General features: G+C 36.6%; 2 protein-coding genes across 14 annotated transcripts in view; one reads left to right on the forward strand and one right to left on the reverse strand.

Annotated features, from left to right (window-relative positions):
- Positions 1-364: 364 nt before the first annotated feature.
- On the forward strand, positions 365-19,043 carry LOC139973068 (chromodomain-helicase-DNA-binding protein 1-like). Of its 6 annotated transcripts, none has more exons than XR_011795133.1 (26): positions 368-534; positions 1,698-1,849; positions 2,188-2,300; positions 3,546-3,652; positions 3,806-3,920; positions 4,724-4,837; positions 5,539-5,695; positions 5,942-6,030; positions 6,467-6,536; positions 6,764-6,865; positions 7,232-7,402; positions 7,668-7,896; positions 8,534-8,690; positions 9,243-9,450; positions 9,997-10,080; positions 10,497-10,642; positions 10,977-11,056; positions 11,851-12,065; positions 12,432-12,530; positions 13,027-13,097; positions 13,659-13,773; positions 14,087-14,195; positions 15,726-15,955; positions 16,449-16,531; positions 17,127-18,598; positions 18,663-19,043. XR_011795133.1 is itself a non-coding variant. In XM_071979437.1 (25 exons), exons 2-25 carry the CDS (start codon positions 1,747-1,749, stop codon positions 17,226-17,228), a joined length of 3,069 nt encoding a protein of 1,022 aa, XP_071835538.1. In that variant the 5' UTR covers positions 365-498; positions 1,702-1,746; the 3' UTR covers positions 17,229-19,043. The 6 variants fall into 6 exon arrangements, 4 of the variants coding, with proteins under 4 accessions (XP_071835538.1, XP_071835536.1, XP_071835537.1 ...); XR_011795134.1 differs by having other exon boundaries at positions 17,127-18,533; positions 18,642-19,043; XM_071979437.1 differs by having other exon boundaries at positions 365-498; positions 1,702-1,849; positions 17,127-19,043.
- Positions 18,291-23,671, reverse strand: part of LOC139973069 (dystrobrevin beta-like) — an 85,435-nt gene continuing 80,054 nt past the window's right edge. For 7 of the 8 annotated variants that reach the window (XM_071979439.1, XM_071979440.1, XM_071979441.1 and 4 more), the window contains 2 exons: positions 21,582-21,726; positions 18,291-20,557 (listed from right to left, as the gene is read on the reverse strand). In XM_071979439.1, coding sequence (XP_071835540.1) covers positions 20,429-20,557; positions 21,582-21,726 — 274 coding nt within the window. In that variant the 3' untranslated portion in view covers positions 18,291-20,428. The remainder of the gene's footprint in view (positions 20,558-21,581; positions 21,727-23,671) is intronic. The other variant, XM_071979443.1, reaches the window with a different exon arrangement.

Here is a 23,671-nt window from a genome sequence, read left to right on the forward strand (position 1 = left end):
GACGTATTTCGCGACATGTTACCATCAAGCGACAATCTATCAACAAAAATTGTTAACCATGGCAAAGATAAAAATTACGAGATCAGAAATTGAGTTGTTTCACACATGTTCTGTATGAGTTTTTGGAAATAGAAATGTAGCATTATTTTCTGAAATAATGGCTTTAATAAGATTTTATTTAATGTCAATGAATGCAAGTGATAGATAAAACAGATATAATGTGAATATTACATCAATAAATATGATACGGTTCACGACCTCCATAAATTCTAGAAATGATCTATGTGTTGAGCAACGAGTTAAACCTTGTGGTGTTGAGCAACGAGGTAAATGATTCATTTACCTCGTTGGTATTGAGCTCTGTGGGTGGTACACACATGATATAGCTACCAGATATGCACATCTGACCTGAAAGAGTGATTCATGTTTACAATTGAGGAAGATACAACCCACTTAGCTTCAGCAACGCGGGACATATGAAAGTTGTAAACCTGCTGTGTGAGTCTAGGTTCTTATAACTGCTCTTTGTCTGTGGTAAGAAGCGTGTCACATGAAAATTGTAGATGCATTTATTCTCTCAAAAGTTTGTTTTAAGTCACATGCATCTGAACCAGTTCAGAAATTCCTTTCATTGTGAGCAACGTATAGGCTAGGCTATATTATATTGTTAAGTTAAGCTAGGGCTAGACTAGAGAAGAGTAAGCTACTGTAGTCTTACGCTGTACAGTAACCTAGGCTTTTCACTTATCAGTATCACTTAAGTAGTGTCTAACTGTAAGCCAAGGCTAGCTTTCAGACCAGGCCCGAATTAAAGGCTACCTAACTTAGAGATAGCCTACAATGACTTAATGAAGTAGTAGAGTTAGACCCTGTTACTGTATATGGTTACTTCACAGTGCAAAGAGCATGCATGGATACTAAATGTAGGCTAATGGGAAACATGTCCCAATCATCGCCAGTTGTTTTATAGACTATACCATTGGATAATAGGTTGACATCAAGTATAACAATGGTAAAAGGTTGTCATAGGATTAGGGACTAATAATAATATAAATAACATTAACTCACCAGCTAGGGTAGTGATCTAAAGTGTCGTTCTCAAAATAATTTGAGAACAACAAACAACTGTTTTAGATTGTACTCAAATACAAAACACCCCTATGTAATAGTGGACCGGTGATGAGTGGCACATGATCAGATATTGGTAATTAATGATTTTATTCTGTGGTTTGTTTCCTTCCTTCTACTGCAGGCCTAGCCTACTACTAGTACTATGTGATTTGACAAATAATTTGATAAGATTCGGACAGAAGGAGGTAGGCTAGACTTCTTTGGCATCAGTAAGGCTAGTGTAGGGGTATGGGTAATTCATAGGTCTACCTTGTAAACAGGAAGCTGCACAAATCTTTCTTGTGATTGAAATGATGTATGTCACTTCAAATTCAATCTTCTCTGATCAATGTTTTGAATTATTTGGTGTAGCCAATTTTCTATTTGCACAAGTGGCTAAAAGCACCAAGGCCAGGTCTTAGGCTGTCACTAATTTTGTATACTTACATGGAAACCCAGAAGTCCTAACCTAGGACCTGGGTGTGAATTTTGAAGGTAGGCAGGTTAGATTTAAAATTTCTGTCTTTGCAAGTTCCTTCTTATTTCTAAAAATATTAATGTTTATCAATGTTTTTCATGACTGTAAGGTAGGTGTCTGATACATCCAAGGGACATAATCTGTGTGTTTGATCAACCATGGACAGGATCTACAGGAAACTTGAAGAGTTGGGTGATGCAAGAAAGAGTGATCAGTCTAAAACCGTGACAGGAGAAGAACTACAAAGAAGTGGATTGAAAGGTATAGGCATTCTGTCTGTTGTTTGATGTAAATCTTCATATATCAATCCATCATGCACTGTATGTGTAATCAATTGTATGTTATTTTATTTGTTTCATTTAGACCCCTCAGTGTAAAGGACCAAATATGCTAGAAATTCCAGTAATGGTCACGGAATATCAAATTTCAAAATCCGTTTAACTACTACCCTGAAGGCAAACTACTGTATCAATAACTAATATTGTCTTATAGCCGTGATCACATTCTTTGTCTTGGAGATATATGTCCACAAGTTTAATAATAAATGTGAAATTTGAATCAATAGGAAAACTAATACAGAAATTCATGTTTTATCCTAGGTATCTCTTTAAGACCGTATCAACTAGAGGGAGTTGACTGGCTTCTGCAAAGATGGCGTTATGGACATGGTTGTATCCTAGGAGATGAGATGGGTCTCGGTAAGACTTGTCAAGTAAGTGGTCGTCAGCTTGTTCTCATTTTCAAAGGAGTTATCAATTGGGGGGGGGGGGGAGTGGGTTGGGATGAGCAAGTGGGTGGAGGGCCAATTGATGGTTGGGGAAGGGGGTCCTTCCTTTTTTTGTCAGATTGTGTGGAATGATGAGATGCACGGGTCCTTCAAGCAGTCCTTTGCCTGGTTTTTGCTAAATTCTTGATACTGTTTGCTCTTAATCTATTCACTGATTGGACAAGATTTTCAAATGACAAAGAAACACTGAAAATTTGCAAAAATGTCTGATTTTGATTCTTTCTTTCAGCGTAACACTCATATTAAGAAGTGCTATATCTAAGCAACCAGAATGTTCGAGAATGTAATGGAGGGATGGATTGCCTTCTAATTTACATTCATTTTGTTAAAAATGTTTACTATTAAATGTATATATTGCTTTCAGTCATAACCCATTGTTTTGGTAAAGGTGCTAGATATTGGAGAGCAAACTGAGAGAGCAAATCAAGAGCAAATCAGTTTTCTTATTTCCCACTTATGCATTTATACATTTTCACACCTTGTGGGTAAATGCATACCGGTCAACTCTCACAGTCTTACAGTGAGTTTATATTATGGTCTCACCTGTATGGATAACATGGTGTGCCTAATGCATTTTCATACCTTGTGGGTAAATGCATACTGGTCAACTCTCACAGTCTTACAGTGAGTTTATATTATGGTCTCACCTGTATGGATAACATGGTGTGCCTAATGCATTTTCATACCTTGTAGGTAAATGCATACTGGTCAACTCTCAGTCTTACAGTGAGTTTATATTATGGTCTCACCTGTATGGATAACATGGTGTGCCTAATGCATTTTCATACCTTGTGGGTAAATGCATACTGGTCAACTCTCACAGTCTTACAGTGAGTTTATATTACGGTCTAACCTTGGGATCTCTCTATCCCAATTCTCACATACAAGAATCTTAACCCTGTTCAACAAAGTAAAGCAAAGGTTTGTATAATAAATGAGTTTAATTCCTTTTTTTTTCATAAAATTTTTCGGGTTTTGGGCACCCATCACCGAGTTAGTTTTCTGGAAATCTAGCCTCAAGGTTTATGCCTCGGTGAGGTTGTCTGCTTTGGTATAGGTAACATGCAGTAGATGTGATAGTAAACTTTGCCAGTTAGCTGTGCTAGAAGTGACTGGTACATGAAGATATTGCTGATTGATGTTATTGTTTGCTCTTCTTTTATTTCTCAGACTGTTTCACTCTTGACCCAGCTTGTTGGATCTAATCTAGTTCATGGACCTATTTTGGTAGTGAGCCCTCTATCTGTGATTGCTAACTGGCAGGATGAGTTTAAACGGTAAATGTGTTCAACTTTAACAGGGTGCTGAATTTATAAAACTTAGTAAAATATTGAAAGTGGAAAGCAGTCTTTGTAGTTGACTTGAATAGATGATTAGTGTAGGGGTGATGCTGTTAAATCTCTGTTTTGTGTTTGAATATGTCATTTCAGATTCTCTCCTAACCTTCAAGTCATCTCTTACATCGGTGGTAAGGATGAGAGGCAGGATATTAGAGAGGATCTTCGTAGAGATGGAAACTTCAACATTTTACTGACCACTTACGAGGTATGCTGTGTAACTTTTGAAGGGGAAGTTCACTTTTCTTCATTTTATTTTTGATGATAGTTTTGTGATGAGTTGGACGACCTTGCAGTTTGAATTGTGATATCAACATTAATCAATTCTTATTCTTGTGATAAGGATAAAACTGACAAACCCAAATAAAAGATGATAATGACAAAAGTATACCATTAGATCAGGGGTGGGCAACATTTAAATGAATTGGCCAGTTATAAGTGGTGAAAAATTTACTGTGCCGCACCTAACCAATGACCTGCTTTTGATTTCAAACCTTTGATTCCGAGGACTTTCAAGCAATAGGTGTGTTTACTTAATCTGTATTCACAAAAACATAATGTCAATACAGTACAGTTGATAATGGGGATAAAAGGCCTACCCGACAGCATCATTAGTGCCGATAAATTCTAAGCAGCTAACTTGTTTTTTGTGATGATATAAAATAGATTGATTTTTTTTCTTTTTCTTGAGACATCTCACGGGCCGCAAAAAAATCACTGGTGGGCCGCATGTGGCCCCCGGGCCGTAGGTTGCCCACCCCTGCTTTAGATGGTCATAATGGTGACATTCAAGGGCTGTGAGTTTCAGGATTATTATATAGTTAGTGGATAATAATTAATGATCTGTGCTATGCTATACATTTATAATGATTTATGCTATTGGTAACCAAATTAGCAGGCCTTGTTTATGGTTTAATTACATACTATAGTTAGTTCTAAGAAACATAGGACAAGCTGATGGGATGAAATTGTCTTAAATTATGAATATTATTTTGTCTGATATCCTTTTAGATTTGTTTGAAAGATGAAGTGTTTCTCGAGAAGATGCAATGGTCTGTTCTTGTGGTGGATGAAGCTCATCGTCTCAAGAATTCAAATTCTCTTCTTTATCAGACGTTAAGAGAGGTTAGTCTTTCCTATATTTCCTCAGTAGAGATCTGATTAAAACAACTACAACGAGCCATTCTAGCCTTCCTGAATGTCTGAAAACTCCCAGGTGAAGGAACATCACAGATTTGACTAAGTTTGCATGGTTTACTGGTTTAGAATCAACTTAACTTAAAATTTTATTGTTACAATACAAGTCAAGAATTTATAAAAACAGGATTTATACACTCTCTCTTACTTTAATCATTGCAAGACTTAACATGTGTATGTGATATACTTTTTCTCTGATAAGACCATTTATCAGAGCTAATTTTGGGGCTAGACAAGATACTGTGAAGTGTTCACATAAAACATTGCACACTATCTAAGTCAGTAGATTGGCGGGAACGGTAACATTCTCAATATTTTTAAGGAAACACAACCATCTAACTAAAGTGAACTACACTATCTAAGTCAGTAGATTGGTGGGAACGTTAACATTCTCAGTGTTTGTAAGGAAACACAACCATCTAACTAAAGTGACCTACACTATCTAAGTCAGTAGATTGGTGGGAACCTTAACATTGTCAGTGTTTGTAAGGAAACACAACCATCTAACTAAAGTGACCTACACTATCTAAGTCAGGAGATTGGCGGGAATGGTAACATTCTCGGTGTTTTTAAGGAATCACAACCATCTAACTAAATTGTCTGCTTTATTCTGTTTTGTTCTCTGACAGCTTAAGATTGCTCATCGTTTGCTAATAACGGGAACTCCAGTCCAGAATAACCTCTCGGAACTCTACTCTCTTCTTTCCTTCGTTGCTCCTCGAGTCTTTCGCCTTTCAGCCGTTGAAGCTTTCATGGATGAATTTGAGGATATTTCAAAAGAGAAAGGTAGTTAAAAAAAATCCAGAACTACAATGTTGTTGTCTTGAGAGAGGTTTTATTTAGGATTTAAACAATGGTGTGTTTGTTGAATTTGTTCGATTATAAATAATAATATATTTCCTCTCTTTCAACACAATGTCTATCCACCCCTTTAAACCAGTAAATATTATGGTGATACAGTCTATGTGTGTTTGTCATTTGTGTATTTTTTACATGGTAATTAGTAATTACATTAATTTTACTTTCTTACAGCGAAGAAGAACCTTCATAACTTACTGAAACCATTTCTTCTACGGAGAACCAAGAATGAAGTAGTGTTGGATCTCCCAAAGAAAACAGAAGTTAGTTTCTTCCTTATTCAAATTACTCGTGTTTATTTCTGCTGTAAATTTCAGTACTAGTATTAATGTATGGTGTCAGTAACACACCTGACACATGAGATGTTAGGGCGCTTTAACCAGTTATGGTATTTATAATATTTCACCAAGGACATAGTACTGGTGAAACAATTTGGCAACAAAGGTTTCCCTCAGTAGTTTGGGAGGATGTGTCGTGATGACATTACAGACCAACAAAATTTGATCAACTTCTTGGAGTAATGAATGGTTTATCTGCCAAAAAGTTGGAACCTTCAAAAAATCATGATATGGAGTGAGGAGCATGATAATGAGATGAGGGTTTATCCTTAGCAATGTAATATTGGTGTTTTCTGTTTGTGTCGTATTGTATGTTACTGGAATGTCCCTCTAATTGAGGTTCATATTTCTCTTTCTTTAGGTGCTGCTGTTCCATGGATTATCAGCAATACAGAAAAAACTTTACAAAGCAATATTAATGAAGGATGTCGGTAAGTAAACTTCAGAATAAACCACCGACTAAGAAGATCTTTATCTTTATCAATATATATGAAGTTAAATGCAAAAGGAAAGATTTGTAAAACAATAAAATGAAACTTGTATACAAGTATACTTCCTTTCCTTTAGGTAGGGGGGGGGGGGGGGAGTGCATGGGATGCAAAATAGCTGTTCTACAGTTATTCACAGTATCATATATTGATCTGATCTTATGTTTCAGGTACATTCCACCAACTTCAGGGATCTGGTCCGAACAGGACTAGCTTGATGAACGTAATGATGCAACTCAGAAAATGTGTCAGTCACCCCTATATGTTTAGTGGTGAGCTCCAATTACATCTTAATGTGTCAGTCACCCCTACATGTTTAATGGTGAGTTCCATTTACATCTTAATGTGTCAATCATCCCTACATGTTTAATGGTGAGTTTACATTTTAGCATTCTAAATTAAAAGGAATACTTTTTATAGTGGTGCAATGTTTGAACATTTAGATGTGACAGATCGCCTTCCCCTTGTCTGCAACTATCAGTGCAAAACTAACAAAACTAAAGCAACATGTCTAACATTGTTGACTTATACTTATATTTATTCATGTTTGTACATGTTTTAATTCCACACATCATATGTCTACAATCAGTCATTCATTTAGTCAATTTGATTTAGGAAAGTTTTTTCTTTCCCACAAGGTGTGGAACCAGAGCCATTTGAACTCGGGAATCATTTGATTGATGCTAGCGGTAAACTACATCTTCTTGATCAGCTGCTACGGTCACTATGGCAACACAATCATAAAGTGCTGCTGTTTTCCCAGATGACCTACATGCTTGACATCTTACAGGACTATCTTGGTTATAGAGGTAAACTTTGTTATCCAAGCTATTATTTATCATTCATTATATTCATTATATATTCACCATATTATGAATTTAGGATATCTCAGGGAGTAATTAAGTGCTCACAGTATGTTTTTTTAGGGTCTAGAATTTGATTGCTCATGAAAGTAATATGCTTCAGTGTACAATAAGTTTTGGTAGAACATTTTGTAGTTTTAATGCATTTTTTCCCATTTGACATAAGTTTTCTATGTGATACTGGATATTACTGTATCATCCTCATTTTTAGGATACACCTACGAGAGATTGGATGGTTCAGTGAGAGGAGAAGAAAGGTTCCTCGCCGTCAGAAACTTCAACAAACATGATGAGACTTTTGTTTTCCTTCTCTCAACCAAGGCTGGAGGTCAAGGGTTAAATCTGGTGGGTGCAGATACAGTTATCTTTGTGGACAGTGACTTCAATCCACAAAATGATATCCAAGCTGCAGCAAGGGCTCACAGAATAGGACAAACCAGGTAGAATAAAGTGACTCAAATCTCAAGTTGTGTTATTAGAAAGAAGTAATAGGGTCTGACAGAGATGTGCTGTGCAGGGCCAAACACCACAGCTCCCAGTAAAGTATCTTTCATATAGACCCTATCTGCAATATGTGCTGCTTTGGAAGACAATAAATGTCTAATATGCCATTTCCATGATGCAATGTCTTAGATAGTTGCTACTTATCTCTGTGTTGTTGAAAGCATCATTTCATATCCTGAGTATCTTGTCACCTTTCAAATAACATTAACAGCAAAGAATGAAGATGTCTCTTATTTTAGGTCCACACAAGTGTTTCATTCTGTTTAAATCTTGGTTTATCTCCGGTAGTGTGAAGTCTTTTAGATGTTTACATTCTTCATGATTCTCTACTCTAGACCTGTCAAAGTGATTCGGCTGGTTGGTAGAGATACAGTTGAGGGAGTTAATAGTTCATCTCCTTTAGTAATAGTGAAGTCTTTTAGATGTTTACATTCTTCATGATTCTCTACTCTAGACCTATTAAAGTGATTCGACTGGTTGGTAGAGATACAGTTGAGGGAGTTAATAGTTCATCTCCTTTAGTAATAGTGAAGTATTTTAGATGTTTACATTCTTCATAATTCTCTACTCTAGACCTGTCAAAGTGATTCGACTGGTTGGGAGAGATACAGTTGAGGAGGTCATCCTACGGAGAGCTGACATGAAGCTGAAGTTGACAAACCAAGTGATAGAAGGTGGCCAGTTTTCATCCATCGCTAATGCTAATAGTACAGCAGTAAATGCTACACAGGTTTGTACCCTCAGTATGCTAAAAGTCAGGATAAAGTCAGCTGGGAGGGGCTTCCTAACATCAAAGAATGTACTTTGGTCCTCCTTTGGAAATTATTTTGTTTTTATTTTATCATCCTCCCTCTTTGAACAGAAAGTTAACAGTAAAATTGGTTAGACTGAACAAGGTCTTAAATTTGTCAAACATGATTGAGGAAGCTCAAGGAAGATGTATGAATTAGTTTTGTGTTTTATGGCAGCAAAACAAGCATTGTATTCAATCAAAACAATCATTGGTGGCCAGATGGCAGATTGTTTCTACAAATGTCACCTACCTTGGTCATAGAAGATGCTTTAATAATGGATATGATGTTTCTCGTCTTTCATCCATTTGGTTTTGACATTCATGAGCCGTATTGTTTTACGTTGCACCTCTTGGAAATGTTGTAATGATAGCAGTTTATCACAATTAAGTTTGCTGCAACAAATCAGAGAAATTTTAAGCATTAGCAATTTATCCCAAGATGCACAAATATGGAAATACAAAGTTCATCACAAGAAATGATTTTTGCAGCTTTCGGAAATGTTGAAATTTGGATTGGAGAAGTTACTACAGTCAGATGACAGTTCCATTGATAATGTTGACTTGCAAAGCATTCTGGGAGCTACTGTAGATGGAGAGTGGTGTCTCCCAGAAGAGAGAGAAGCAGAGAGAAAGGAGGAGGAGAAGGAGGAGGAGGAGCAGATGGATGAAGACGAAGATGAAGAAGAGACACAGCATGGTAAGAGGAGATGATTACAAGTGATGCAGTAAAGCTACTCCTTTCACTGTAGGATTGAAAACAGATTTAATAATGTCAGTTTATCTCTCAAGGTGCATATCCAGATTGAAATGTATGTATGTATGTATGTATGTATTTTAGATCCTTTTGCAAGCAGGAACTCGCGAAGAAGCCATCATTGGCTTATCAAAGCCGCAAGCTGACCGAAGTCAGTCTCTTAGATTCATATTTAACGTCCATGATTATGAATTGTCAATTTTCAACAACTCTGTAACTGGACGACATACATTAATCTGGGAGTGACTCGGACCGGGGACCTTATGATTGAAAGGCACCGGCGTTAACCACTGAGCTAACACTCCTAAATGAAGAATGAAGAATTTAAAATCATATATTAGTCACATGCTCCGCATTCCTTCTATCTGTGTCCAATTGTTTAGTTGTAGTACATTCTGGGTTACTTTTCAGGGTATTTAAGGACATCATTGTTATGATGAGATTCATTAAACAGCCATGTTGTATTCTAGTATTAATATCTGTTCACAGATCACATCTATATGTTTGAAGGCAAGGACTACTCAAAGGAAACTACAGACCAAGATAAAGATGCCTTTGATAGGCTATTAGCTGGTAGGTTGACATGGTAACAAGTCATTAAGTATGCATTGCAATCAATATTCCATATTTTACCATTGCTAAAATGTAGTCACATGTTGCTGGAGATTAATAAAGTTGTTTTTATAGTACTGAATAAAAGACATTAGATACCATCAATGAACTATAAGATAAAGTAGGAATTCTTTTATGATACTTCTTTAATTGCTTCTTTAATTGTCTGATTAAATATATCCAGAAGTGGAATCCATATTATGTTACAGTAGTAAGAAGTTGTGGGTCAAAATAATTACAGGCAGGTGTAAACTTTACATTCCAATAAGTAAATCAAGATATAATGGTTTAATGTTCAGATTTGAACTCTCTTAGATGCATAAAACATACCTCTACTCTCATAGATAGTATTGGTTGTGATCTTTCCTCCTACACAGACAACGTAACAAAACAGGACCAAGAAACCAATACTCCGAGGTCAAGGAGGCAGACTGGCTCCACTAGTGTCTTTCAAGAGCTGACAGTACCAACCAGAAAACGAAAGGAACTCACAGAGGAAGAGAAGGAGGAGAGGAGAAAGAAGGTATTAGAGAGGCTATTATGGGAATAAATAAAGAGGCAGGGTGTTAGGGTATAGGACATCAAGGTTATGTGGGTGTTTGGGAATAAATAAAGAGGCAGGGTGTTAGGGTATAGGACATTTAGGTTGGAAATAAATAAAGAGGCAGGGTATTCGGGTATAGGACATCAAGGTTATGTGGATAATGTTACAGATCCCCAGTATTTTCCACAAACTTTAGAATGCAAAAAAAAAAAAAAGCCCAGGAGTTGTTTGAATTATTTAGATGTAAACAGGATAGTAGAAGTTTGACATATTTGATAATTCATTCTCGCATCTTGATTGTTTTCATTTTTAGAGGCAAGAATCTGCTGCAAAGAGAGCCAGGCTCCAAGAAGAGGCCGAAGTCAGGAGAGCTCAGGAACGAAGAAGGAAACAGTAAGTGGAGTAAAATCACAAAATTATCATCTTTTTAGACAGATATTCTGTGTTATATAATGAACTATGAGAATAACCGACATGGAATGCTGTTATTCATCATCTTTATAGACAGAAATATCTGTGTTGTATAAATGAAGTATGAGAATAATGAACATGGAAGGCCGTTAATTAAATAATTTTCATCCATCCAGTATATCTTACAAGAACAATACAGAGTCACAATTTCAAAGGAAGTGTGTTAGGGTGCAATAGATGAATGATTGCTCAGTAAAGCAGAATGTATTCCAGTCTCAGCTATAAAATATCTGTCCACATATGTTTTCCAATCAACTTTGCAAGAGGAAAGGACTGTTAATTACATTTATGATATGTTAAATGTTGTTGTGAAGAAAAGAGTTTACATTTCTTACAAGGATTCAGCATTTTCTTTGGTAGTTTGGTTAATACAGTAATGTAAAGGGGGGAAAAAATTACATTTAACAGTGAAAACAGTTTCCCTCTGTGCCAGTGTTTTGCTGTTTTGACCAAAGAGAAGCAGGACAATCAAGTGCAAGCAACATAATATGAAAGTAGTTTTTTGTATGAATTGAAATTGAGGTTGTCACCAAGTGATGGTCTGTCAATGAATACTCAACTAAAGGTGACAACAATTTTCATTAGGTCAGAAACTGCATCTAAATGCAAATAAAAATTCAAACTTATTTGGGTATGAATGTACTTTAAATCAGCTTAATGAGGTCACAGAGGGACATTTAAGAATTGACCGTTCTCTTATTTTGTATTTTGTTCAGAGAGGAGTTATGGGCGAGAAGCAATTACAGCTCTTCAAACATCCTCCTGGATTCCGATTCAGGGGATGAGGATGAAGATGAGGAGGAAGTCACAGGGGTCATGCAGGAGGAGGAGGATGAGGATGAGGAGAGGCAGCTGGGTATACAGTACATCAAGGGAGATGTGACCTATCCCAGTATCAAGCAAGGAGATGCTATTGTGGTTCATTGTGTTGGTTAGTACATTACTATCATACTAACTACATCTTGCCTGTTAACTGGTGGGGCGGGAGGGGGGTAACCCCCTCACTACTTGATTACAGTTACCATGGTAACCGTTATCTCACCGTGAAGGTTATTATGTTTGTATTCGTGATGTTATTCTTTGGTTCTGTTTACACCAGAAACTGCTTTTGAGAGGTGACAACTTCTTCCACCTGTCCATCTGCCCTTCAGAGTAGCAGTGTATTCAGGAACTCATCACAAATATAAAAATTCGCTACAATCAAAAATAATGGGACTGTTATTCTTGTCATTCAAAGTTAGCCTTGTCTATTTAGTAATCACATGATTTTGATCATTTGCTTTTGTTTCTTTTGCAGATGACAGTGGCTCTTGGGGTCAGGGTGGTCTATTTACAGCCCTCTCAAACAGATCACAAATGCCAGAGATGCAGTATGAACTAGCTGGAAGAATGAAAGGTTAGTTTATTCCTGATTCAAGAACAATATATTGTGAATGATGGATCACCCCATCTCACCCCACCTCACCCCATCTCACCCCATCAAGCACCCTCTCACCCCATCAATGCATGTAACCCAATCAACCCCTTATCAACCCATCTATCCATGCTCATGCAAACTACACCTCCCATCCCATCAAATCCCCTCTCACTTCAAGCACCATCTCACCCCATCCCTCACCACCATACAAAAAGATTCACCAGATAAATTTCACCAAATTTCAGCCACTGATTAGAATCAGTTATTTTCTCATGCCACCTGGAAATTGATTCCAGATATTCCAATGAAACACAAGTCTCCCTTAATCTGCAGTTAAATATTTATTCACTCACAGACTGGGCAAACTATAGCTGAATCAAATCTTCATCATTGTTACCTGGTTTACTGTTTTTGTTTATCCTCTAAGCTAAGTGTAAGGTCTTTCTTTATCTGATATGAATGTATTGTTCTACAGACCTTGCTCTGGGCGATACCCATCTGGTGCCCATTGATGAGAGGGTTAGTCGAGATGAAGGCAACGACTATGTAAGTATGTCAGAGATGTAACCATGGAGATGGTTATACCATCTATAATTTCATAAAGACATACTAGTTTTATTTTATTGCTAATTCTGCAGGGGATAGTCGAACTTAATGATTACAATGACAACTCTGCCCAGATTCCTATCTAGAAAGTTAGCTAGACTCACATTGACTGTGAAGCAGGTGTAGTCCTTATGTTTGGTATGCAAGGTAACATATATTTTATCTGTTACCTTTTGTGCTGATATTAATGCTTTAAACTAACTGGTTGTGTCCAAGAGTAAGTTTATGTTGAGAGATGTTAGCCTGCAGAGACAATCATTTGCTTGTGAATATGTCTTGAGTCCAGTGATCAGGAGTCTTGAGTCCAGTGATCAGAAGAACTACAGACAAGTTCTTTCCGAACTCCTCTCTGTTTGAAATCCATCAGCAATTTGGTTTACAGCAGTCTCCCTCCCCTCTGTTTCGCACTGCTTAAAATAGGTATTTTGTAACAGTTCAACCATCTAAGAGTTAATTATACATAAACTCTAATCCTTTATGAACATCATTTGACTGTTACAGGTGGCACTCATAGTTGCTCAACATCGGGACCGCAACAGTTCTGTGTCTGGCATTAAACTAACAGCTCTGGACCAGGGATTACGAAGGATATACAAAATAGCAAAAGAAAAGAAAGGTATTTTGTTATTTATATACAGATACAAGACGAGGGAAAGACCTTTATACTGGAAAGCATTCACTAACTGACTTAGTGTAAGATGAATTGTAAACCTTAAAATCATTCCTGACTTGAACATCATGAGTAGAAAACTCAAGACTCAATGAATAATTTTAAAGATGTGCATTTAGTATTGGATGGAATTTGATTGAATGAATGTAATATCAAAGCTTTGGGGATTCAAACTAAAACCTTTTATTATTAACTCTATGACTGAAACACGAGATGAGACACTCTAGAATGATTTCATGTTTGATTCTTCCCTGTACAGCAAGTGTTCATCTACCCAGGATCGGTCACTCCACACCGGGTTTCAACTGGTACGGGACGGAGCGACTCATCAAGAAACATCTTTGTAACAGAGGCATTCATTCATCTGTGTATCCTTGACAACCAACTTCACATATAATGTAACAAGTCAAAGATTATTCATAAATGTAACAAGTCAAAGACTCATGGAGTATGTGAAGTATTCATAAATGTAACAAGTCAAAGACTCATGGAGTGTGTGAATTATTCATAACTGTAACAAGTCAAAGACTCATGGAGTGTATGAATTACTCATGAATGTAACAAGTCAAAGACTCATGGAGTGTGTGAATTATTCATAAATGTAACAAGTCAAAGACTCATTGAGTGTGTGAATTATTCATGTAACAAGTCAAAGACTCATGGAGTCTGTGAATTATTCATAATGTAACAAGTCAAAGACTCATGGAGTGTGTGAATTACTCATAATGTAACAAGTCAAAGACTCATGGAGTGTGAATTATTCATAATGTTACAAGTCAGAGACTCATGGAGTGTGTGAATTATTCATAAATGTAACAAGTCAAAGACTCATGGAGTGTGTGAATTATTCATAATGTAACAAGTCAAAGACTCATGGAGTGTGTGAATTACTCATAATGTAACAAGTCAAAGACTCATGGAGTGTGTGAATTATTCATAATGTAAAAAGTCAAAGACTCATGGAGTGTGTGAATTACTCATAATGTAACAAGTCAAAGACTCATGGAGTGTGTGAATTATTCATAAATGTAACAAGTCACAGACTCATGAAGTGTGTGAAGCATTCATAATGTAACAAGTCAAAGACTCATGGAGTGTGTGAATTATTCATAATGTAAAAAGTCAAAGACTCATGGAGTGTGTGAATTACTCATAATGTAACAAGTCAAAACTCATGGAGTGTGTGAATTATTCATAAATGTAACAAGTCAAAGACTCATGGAGTGTGTGAATTATTCATAATGTAACAAGTCAAAGACTCATGGAGCGTGTGAAGTATTCATAATGTAACAAGTCAAAGACTCATGGAGTGTGTGTGAATTATTCATAAATGTATCAAGTCAAAGACTCATGGAGTGTGTGACGTATTCCACATGACTGTCTGAAATGTTTCCATTAAATTTAAATCTAGGGCAAGGAATATTACTGTTATGGTAGAAGGGCATCTACAGCATAGGCCCAGTAGTTTGGCTGATTGCTTCAAAACCTTGGACCAGGATTTTTGGAGGCAATACACTGCTTCATAATCATATTAAATCTATCAGTTTAGATTCAGTCTGCTGCCTCCTCTATCTGGGATGACATTATATTAGTCAGTCTTGGGTCAGGTTTACATGACTGATTGCTCTGATGGTACAGATTCTCTCAAGACCGGTGATCCATTGATCTGTTCTTCTGTGAATAGATTTATCAGGTAGATGCATTTGGCTGTCAATGGAGCAGTTAACTGCCTCTAGTCAGGTCTATAGGTCAACTGACTCTGATTCATAGTTTTTAGCATTTATTGCAATAATATAATTGAATCTCTTGGTATTTATTGATATTTATCTTGACTAGCAGAACTACATTATCTTGTTACAAATGTTGACTTGATAAATGCCTTAACCATGGTCACCTAGATACTACTATGCTAGAAGAACACAGAAACAGACACCTGCAGCATCACAGAGCATAGAGGTCTCATCCTCTGAGGAATCAGATGACCCCTCCACAGCCACCAAAGATGACTCTGAGGAGAGAGGAAGGAAGCAATGGTCTGGTCTGGAGGACTTCTTGACCGACATCAGAGTCCATCTACACCAGGACATTGTTGAAGATGACCGAAAGAAACTACAGAGATACATCGTGGCATATCCTTACCTCAACTACCAATCACTGTCATGTTTAGAAATTATCATAAAACTCATCAGCAATCTCAAAAAATTGATTTCATCTTAGAAATTATGGCATTTCTGAATTTTACTTTAACTAGCCGATTCATGTCTGTTATAACCCTGACATTCATTTACAACAGATTGTATCATATTCTGTGCAGTGCTTGTAGAACTGTTTCAACCATGCTTTCAACAGTGCAATTAGTTGTTAATTGTTTCTACAATTATTTACAATAGCAACCTCGAGCTCCAGTGTTCAATACTGATACATGTGTGGTATGGAAGGTATTCATGATATAACCTCATCACAGCATGCTAACAATGTAGCTTAAGTTTATTTAAATTGGCATTGTAAATAATTCTACCAGCCACTTCATACATCTTGCTCATAACTGCAGCTCTCTGTTTAAATGCTACCAGCTACTTCAGACATCTTGCTGTTTAAATTCTCCTTAATCAGACTGAATACTTATAATGGAGAAGTTGAGAACCAAGTTTCTGCAAGGACTACTCATCTTATATCGCAAAATGGTGTCAAAGATGGTGACCCAGTAAGTATGAAGAACTCCCCTTCCCCTCCCCTCCCCCCCCTCCCCTCCTGTCACCCACATCCCCATCCTGAACTTTGTGGTGTAATCAAGTAATTCTTCAGGTTCTAAATCATCTCCCACAACAGTGCAAAGTTTACATTGGCTAACATTTACTTGTTTCATACTAAGTAATAGCCATTTATTGTTTATTATCGAGTATTACTCCTGGAATCCAGGACTTTCAAAGAATGCATATGATGTTCTATCGAGATGTTAATAGTGCTTAAAGAAGAATTCATCAAGTTTTATGGATTTGAAGCAAAGTGTAAGTGTGCCTTGTAGGTATAATAAACTAGTTGCGAATTCTAGTCACAATACAAAATTGAGCTGATTTAATTTCTGAAGAGTTGTGGCTTTGGTGCCACTCTGTAAATCCATACTTCCTAATTCTGCTTATATTTATAGATTACTTTAAATGGGACAGTACACACATATTATATGCTCCCATGGTCCACCTCATTCTTGGACTAGTCTAGAAGTATATAGCACGATAATACTATAAGGGGGACCCGAAGACTAGAATCTCTTCTTTTAATTGTCTTTTCATATTTCACAGGTCTTGAGTGGTAACTCTGACATGAAAGTGGTGAAGCCTCAGTGGATTTGGGATTCTATTGCTCAAAGAAAGATCTTACAGGAAGACAAATACCTTGTGTAATGAGAGCCAGTTAGTGCAATAACTGTACCAATGATGCCAAAAGACTATGCAATCATACTGCTAGATTGTTTGACCAAGATTCCAGCTAAGAATATTTTGTGAAATTTTCTAATGTTCATGACAGTAGAATGATATGCACAAGGCTAGTTAGCCTGCTGAACAGGTGGTGTGAATCATCAAATACCATTAAAGTACAATTGTTGCTAAGCTTTACCATGTTAACTAAAATCTTAAGAAGTCGATACTGTGTGTATTTTAGATCTTCCTGCAAGCAGGAACTCGCGAAGAAGCCTCATTGGCTTATCAAAGCCGCAAGCTGACCCAAGTCAGTCTCTTAGATTCATATTTAAAGTCAATGATTATGAATTGTCAACAACTCTGTAACTGGACGACACACATTAATCTTGGAGTGACTTGAACTAAATGTTCATACTATGCATGGTAGTTATCATAACTAGCAAATGCTGACCCTGTATTCTGGCCTGGCTGAGCTGTCTGATAGTAAGCTCATTTCCCTTATCCCTAACTTGGTGGTCTGATACATTTAATTGTTTCCTTCATGTTTTATGGTCTTTATGAAATGTAATAAGATTCTTTCCTTTTCATGATAAGTGGAGAATAGGATATATGAAAACATTTGATATGACACTGGACACAAGATGTTCACATTGTTAACCACATTGTTGGCAGTAATGTGTTTGCACTTTATTTAGACCTACATAACATGTATGAGTTCATTCAAGCTTAAATTTTGAGCATTTGTGCTTAAAAGGTTTTCATACTTTGAGCTGTTGACCTACGTTTCTAAATCTTTTATTGTTCAAATAGTCACAAATCTATAAAGTGTTATTTATAATATGTAGTGATTGTCAGGTCCATAGACACAAATCTATAAAGTGTTATTAATAATAGTGATTGTTAGGTCCATATTAAACCATGTCTTAACCAACCTGCATCTGTCTGGTCATAGACCCAGTCTATCTAAACTAACAATTTTGACAGTGGTCTTACAATTATTACATTTTATAGTTTGATCGACAAATAAAGACAATAGAATAGATATTAAATTTTATATGAGTTTTATTATCACACATGGCAACATGAGCATATACAATTTAAATTTTCAGTTAAATATTCATAATTCTTGTTTGTTATAGGTTTAAGCAGATTTATTTAAATGTATCGTATGATAAAATTATACCATTAACATTTGATTAATATGAAAACATGATCATACTTGACACAAAGTGTGAAAGGGTTTCCCCAATTCATACGATTGCCCAGGTCAATTCATACTGCTGCCAGGTCAATTCATACATCTCCCCAGGTCAATTCATACTGCTGCCAGGTCAATTCATACATCTCCCCAGGTCAATTCATACTGCTGCCAGGTCAATTCATACATCTCCCCAGGTCAATTCATACTGCTGCCAGGTCAATTCATACATCTGCGCAGGTCAATTCTTTCATCTGCCCAGGTCAGGTCACACAGAAGTGATAGACAGAGAAACAACACATTTTGCAGGAATAGTGTTTGATAGTTGATTCAGCATATTCATCTACGAGTCATGTCATTGTTACAATGCTAACTTCTTTAATTCCTTGTATAACTTGTTTAACAGTGTCTACAGGATTCTGTCATCAAAGAAATTCTTTCATAACTCCAGATACTGAAAACTATTAACAGAAGTTCTTGATCTGAGGTTGTTGTTTTTCCATCCATCACACTGGCTGTCTGTTAAACCTAATTACCCTCGTGCAGTCCCCAAACACAATGTGATCAAACAATATAATATCAAAATTTTACAAGTCTTTCTCAAACCAAATCAACATAGGTAATACAACCCCCTCCCTCCCCCTGCCACCCCACCCACCTGCAACATAGGTAATACAACCCCCTCCCTCCCCCTGCCACCCCACCCACCTGCTTTGCATGTTTACTTCAGTTATGATGATATTCAACACTTGTGTGTAATTCCCAGCTCTGGTTGTAGCCAGAGGTCTAATCTATGGGGTGTCAACCTATGAAGTACATGCACGGCCCAATCTATTATCTGTCTCCAATTATTCTATACTTTGCCACTTTTTCTAGTTTATGTACATATTGTGTTTTAAAATCTTAGAAATCTATGTACAATTAAAAAAAAAACATTGCTAATGATTCAAAAACTTGGTAATTAATATATAAATTAAGAAGTCCTTCATTAGAGGGTTCAACTGTATTATAGGAAGTTGGTTTTCAGCAAGCAAAGTGTACAGGCTAACTTCCCTTTGTCCAATAACAGAGATCGTGCGTATTAAGAAAGCAATTCCTCACCGAGGGGGCAGAATATAATCATTGTAAGATGTATTGTTTTATCTCTGACCTGGCACGACAGGTTTATTACATTACAATAATTACTCCTGGTTACTCTGAGAAAAGTTGTTTTTCAATTAATCTGATGAATTCATGCTACTGCAGAGGAGTATTGACCGCCCCCCACCCCCTCTTCATACTTTGCTAGGGAGGTGAAATGATACTCTAAACCGATTCTTAACTACAATAAGTATTTTAATGCCACCTTTGGTCAATCATCAAATTTAAATTTCAGCATGTTTGAGTGATTAATTATGAGCACCTTCAGCTAGGCACCTTAAAACATTTTAACAATCTCTAGTGGGATAAATAAAATCTGGAGACAATACCATGGACCTTTACACCTTATATGAAGTACAATCATAGCATCAATCATAGCATCATACCAAAGGTGGAAGGTCTGTCAAATGAAGGAGTGCTATGTGGGTTACAGAATTACTTTGGTTTGAAGCCAGGGAAAAAAAATATATGTAACTAAATGGAAGGAATTCTATATTGCAACCTTTAGTATGCCAAAAATGGCTCCCTAAAAAAGAAGCACAATGTAGTAAACTATAGAACAGGAAAAAAATAATTTTTCGGTTCCTGTTTAGACTTTTGACTCCCTGCAGGTGTAAAAGAGGGACAGATGTAATAATGTTTGTTCTGTAACAGATGCAGCGCAAGGTTGGTGAAGGGTCCACAAGAGGCATAATGAAATGACACATTTGGTATATTTAGCATAATACAGTAAGTACATTGTGGTCACCTTCATACAATCCTGAATACTGTCAATGTGTGCTTCCTGGTTCAATTGATGACCTTAAATATTTTCCATTCGTCGTAGACACCGTCCTTCTCAGGGTCACCGATTGACCCATTTATTAATGTTGGTCTCCCAGTAAGAGTTAGCAGACTTCTCATCATCTGTTCGAGATGCTGGGTCTTCTGATCTCACATTGTTTTCATCATCTGTCGTGTATCTTTGAAATTCCTGTTTACAAGATACAATTGTAGAGTCATTTTATACTGTATGTTTTTGCTAGGATATGCATTACTGTGTTACATGTGAAAGCTTGCTGGGAGATGTTTAATACTGCTTTAGCTTGGGTTCTAATGAAACCTATGCAGTAATGTTGTTTTTCTTTCTATTTCTACCATATTAAGCATTTATGGCTTGAACAAGCAGGTGTAGACAGTAATAAATAAGCATATGAAATTGAAGCCTTTAAAGAAGTCACAGAATTTATGAATTAATCTGTAGATTAAGCAAGTAATTGATAAGTAATAAACATGCAACTGAAATTGAAGCCTTTAAAGAAGTCACAGAATTTATGAGTTAATCTGTAGATTAAGCAAGTAATTAATAAGTAATAAACAAGCAACTGAAATGTAAGCCTTTAAAGAAGTCACAGAATGTATGAATAAATCTGCAGATTAAGCATCAAATTGTCATCCACTTTTTCATATCTCACTTAACATGTTCAATATTTGTAAGCATGACTTGTACGATAGCACTTGGAATTCTACAAAAAGGTACTTAGAGTGCATTATTCATAACCTCCACAAGCCCTATCAAGAGGTATTTAATTATTAAGTCCCTTGACACACAAGAGAAGAGCAGACACTGCTTTGTTAGAACTTGTGAAACTTTCAAGTGATTGATATCATTGACAGTAATACTGACTCAGGTTTGAGATTGGAGGGTGAGGTTAAAGGGGGGGGGGGGGGGGCAGATTCACACCTATGTTGACTTACCCCCCTCCCCAAACCCCTTCATGACACTCTATCTAGTCCCTTTGTCCATCAGGGTCCTGTGTGTACTCAGAGACTGATGTATGATCAGCTATTTTTAGGCTGCGACTGAGACTAAATCCTGCAATAAGTACAGATGATCATGAGTTGAATCCTTTAGTAGGATGAGGTGAAGGAGAAAGAAGCGGCCAAGGATAGATGTGAACGGATGATTTCAAGCGGTGCATCTGAGGTCAGCTTTAAAGAGGACCCACTCTACCAACCTTAGATAATTCCTCATCAGAAACAGACCTTGGCAATTCATCGTCGGTTTTAAAGTTTTCATCGTCCGTCCTGACATAAGACTCAGCGTCGTCGGTGGTCCCGATGTAACTCTCGTTATCTGTCTTCTCATTGGTGTGGTCTGATCTAAGAATGAATGAACCAAAAAACAGTGTACAGAACTTAAATCCTGGTAATCCCCAGTCATACATAAAATGAATAAATGAACCACAAAACAGTGTACAGAACTTAAGTCCTGGTAATCCCCAGTCATACATAGAATGAATAAATGAACCACAAAACAGTGTACAGAACTTAAGTCCTGGTAATCCCCAGTCATACATAGAATGAATAAATGAACCACAAAACAGTGTACAGAACTTAAATCCTGGTAATCCCCAGTCATACATAGAATGAATAAATGAACCACAAAACAGTGTACAGAACTTAAGTCCTGGTAATCCCCAGTCATACATAGAATGAATAAATGAACCACAAAACAGTGTACAGAACTTAAGTCCTGGTAATCCCCAGTCATACATAGAATGAATAAATGAACCACAAAACAGTGTACAGAACTTAAATCCTGGTAATCCCCAGTCATACATAGAATGAATAAATGAACCACAAAACAGTGTACAGAACTTAAATCTTGGTGATTCATAGTCACATACCACAGAAGATACCAAATGATGGTAATGAATGGCTGCTAACTTAGCCATGGTAGTAATTAAAGAATATTGCATTATTCTAGCCACCATATTGTTTATGTGCTTCAAGAACAAACAGACTGGTTTGAAACTAGCAGTGATTTAATATTTTAAGGGTGTGAGGTGTGTGACAGACAATAAAACTTACATTTCTGTTGAGCCAGTTGTTTGTAACATTGGTTTAATACTTTAAGGGTGTTAGGTGTGTGACAGACAATAAAACTTACATTTCTGTGGAGCCAGTTGTTTGTAACATTGGTTTACTATTTTAAGGGTGTTAGGTGTGTGACAGACAATAAAACTTACATTTCTGTGGAGCCAGTTGTTTGTAACATTGGTTTAATATTTTAAGGGTGTTAGGTGTGTGACACATTTCTGTTGAGCCAGTTGTTTGTAACATTGGTTTAATATTTTAAGGGTGTTAGGTGTGTGACAGACAATAAAACTTACATTTCTGTTGAGCCAGTTGTTTGTAACATTGGTTTACTATTTTAAGGGTGTTAGGTGTGTGACAGACAATAAAACTTACATTTCTGTGGAGCCAGTTGTTTGTAACATTGGTTTAATATTTTAAGGATGTTAGGTGTGTGACAGACAATAAAACTTACATTTCTGTGGAGCCAGTTGTTTGTAACATTGGTTTAATAGTTTAAGGGTGTGAGGTGTGTGACAGACAATAAAACTTACATTTCTGTTGAGCCAGTTGTTTGTATCATTGGTTTACTATTTTAAGGGTGTTAGGTGTGTGACAGACAATAAAACTTACATTTCTGTTGAACCAGTTGTTTGTAACATTGGTTTAATATTTTAAGGGTGTTAGGTGTGTGACAGACAATAAAACTTACATTTCTGTTGAACCAGTTGTTTGTAACATTGGTTTACTATTTTAAGGGTGTTAGGTGTGTGACAGACAATAAAACTTACATTTCTGTTGAGCCAGTTGTTTGTAACATTGGTTAAATATTTTAAGGGTGTTAGGTGTTTGACAGACATTAAAACTTACATTTCTGTTGAACCAGTTGTTTGTAACATTGGTTTACTATTTTAAGGGTGTTAGGTGTGTGACAGACAATAAAACTTACATTTCTGTTGAGCCAGTTGTTTGCAACATTGGTTTAATATTTTAAGGGTGTTAGGTGTGTGACAGACAATAAAACTTACATTTCTGTTGAGCCAGTTGTTTGTAACATTGGTTTACTATTTTAAGGGTGTTAGGTGTGTGACAGACAATAAAACTTACATTTCTGTTGAGCCAGTTGTTTGTAACATTGGTTTAATATTTTAAGGATGTTAGGTGTGTGACAGACAATAAAACTTACATTTCTGTTGAGCCAGTTGTTTGCAACATTGGTTTAATATTTTAAGGGTGTTAGGTGTGTGAC

The sequence above is a fragment of the Apostichopus japonicus genome, chromosome 9 (genome assembly GCF_037975245.1).
Source record: "Apostichopus japonicus isolate 1M-3 chromosome 9, ASM3797524v1, whole genome shotgun sequence".
Taxonomy (NCBI): Eukaryota; Metazoa; Echinodermata; class Holothuroidea; order Aspidochirotida; family Stichopodidae; genus Apostichopus; species Apostichopus japonicus.

Bases quoted from the DNA above. Each gene is read 5' to 3' on its own strand.
- LOC139973068 (XM_071979437.1), top strand. From the start codon at position 1,747: ATGGACAGGATCTACAGGAAACTTGAAGAGTTGGGTGATGCAAGAAAG. The intron at 3,653-3,805 runs GTAAATGTGTTC...ATGTCATTTCAG, and splicing joins TGGCAGGATGAGTTTAAACG to ATTCTCTCCTAACCTTCAAG. The intron at 13,774-14,086 runs GTATTTTGTTAT...TTCCCTGTACAG, and splicing joins AATAGCAAAAGAAAAGAAAG to CAAGTGTTCATCTACCCAGG.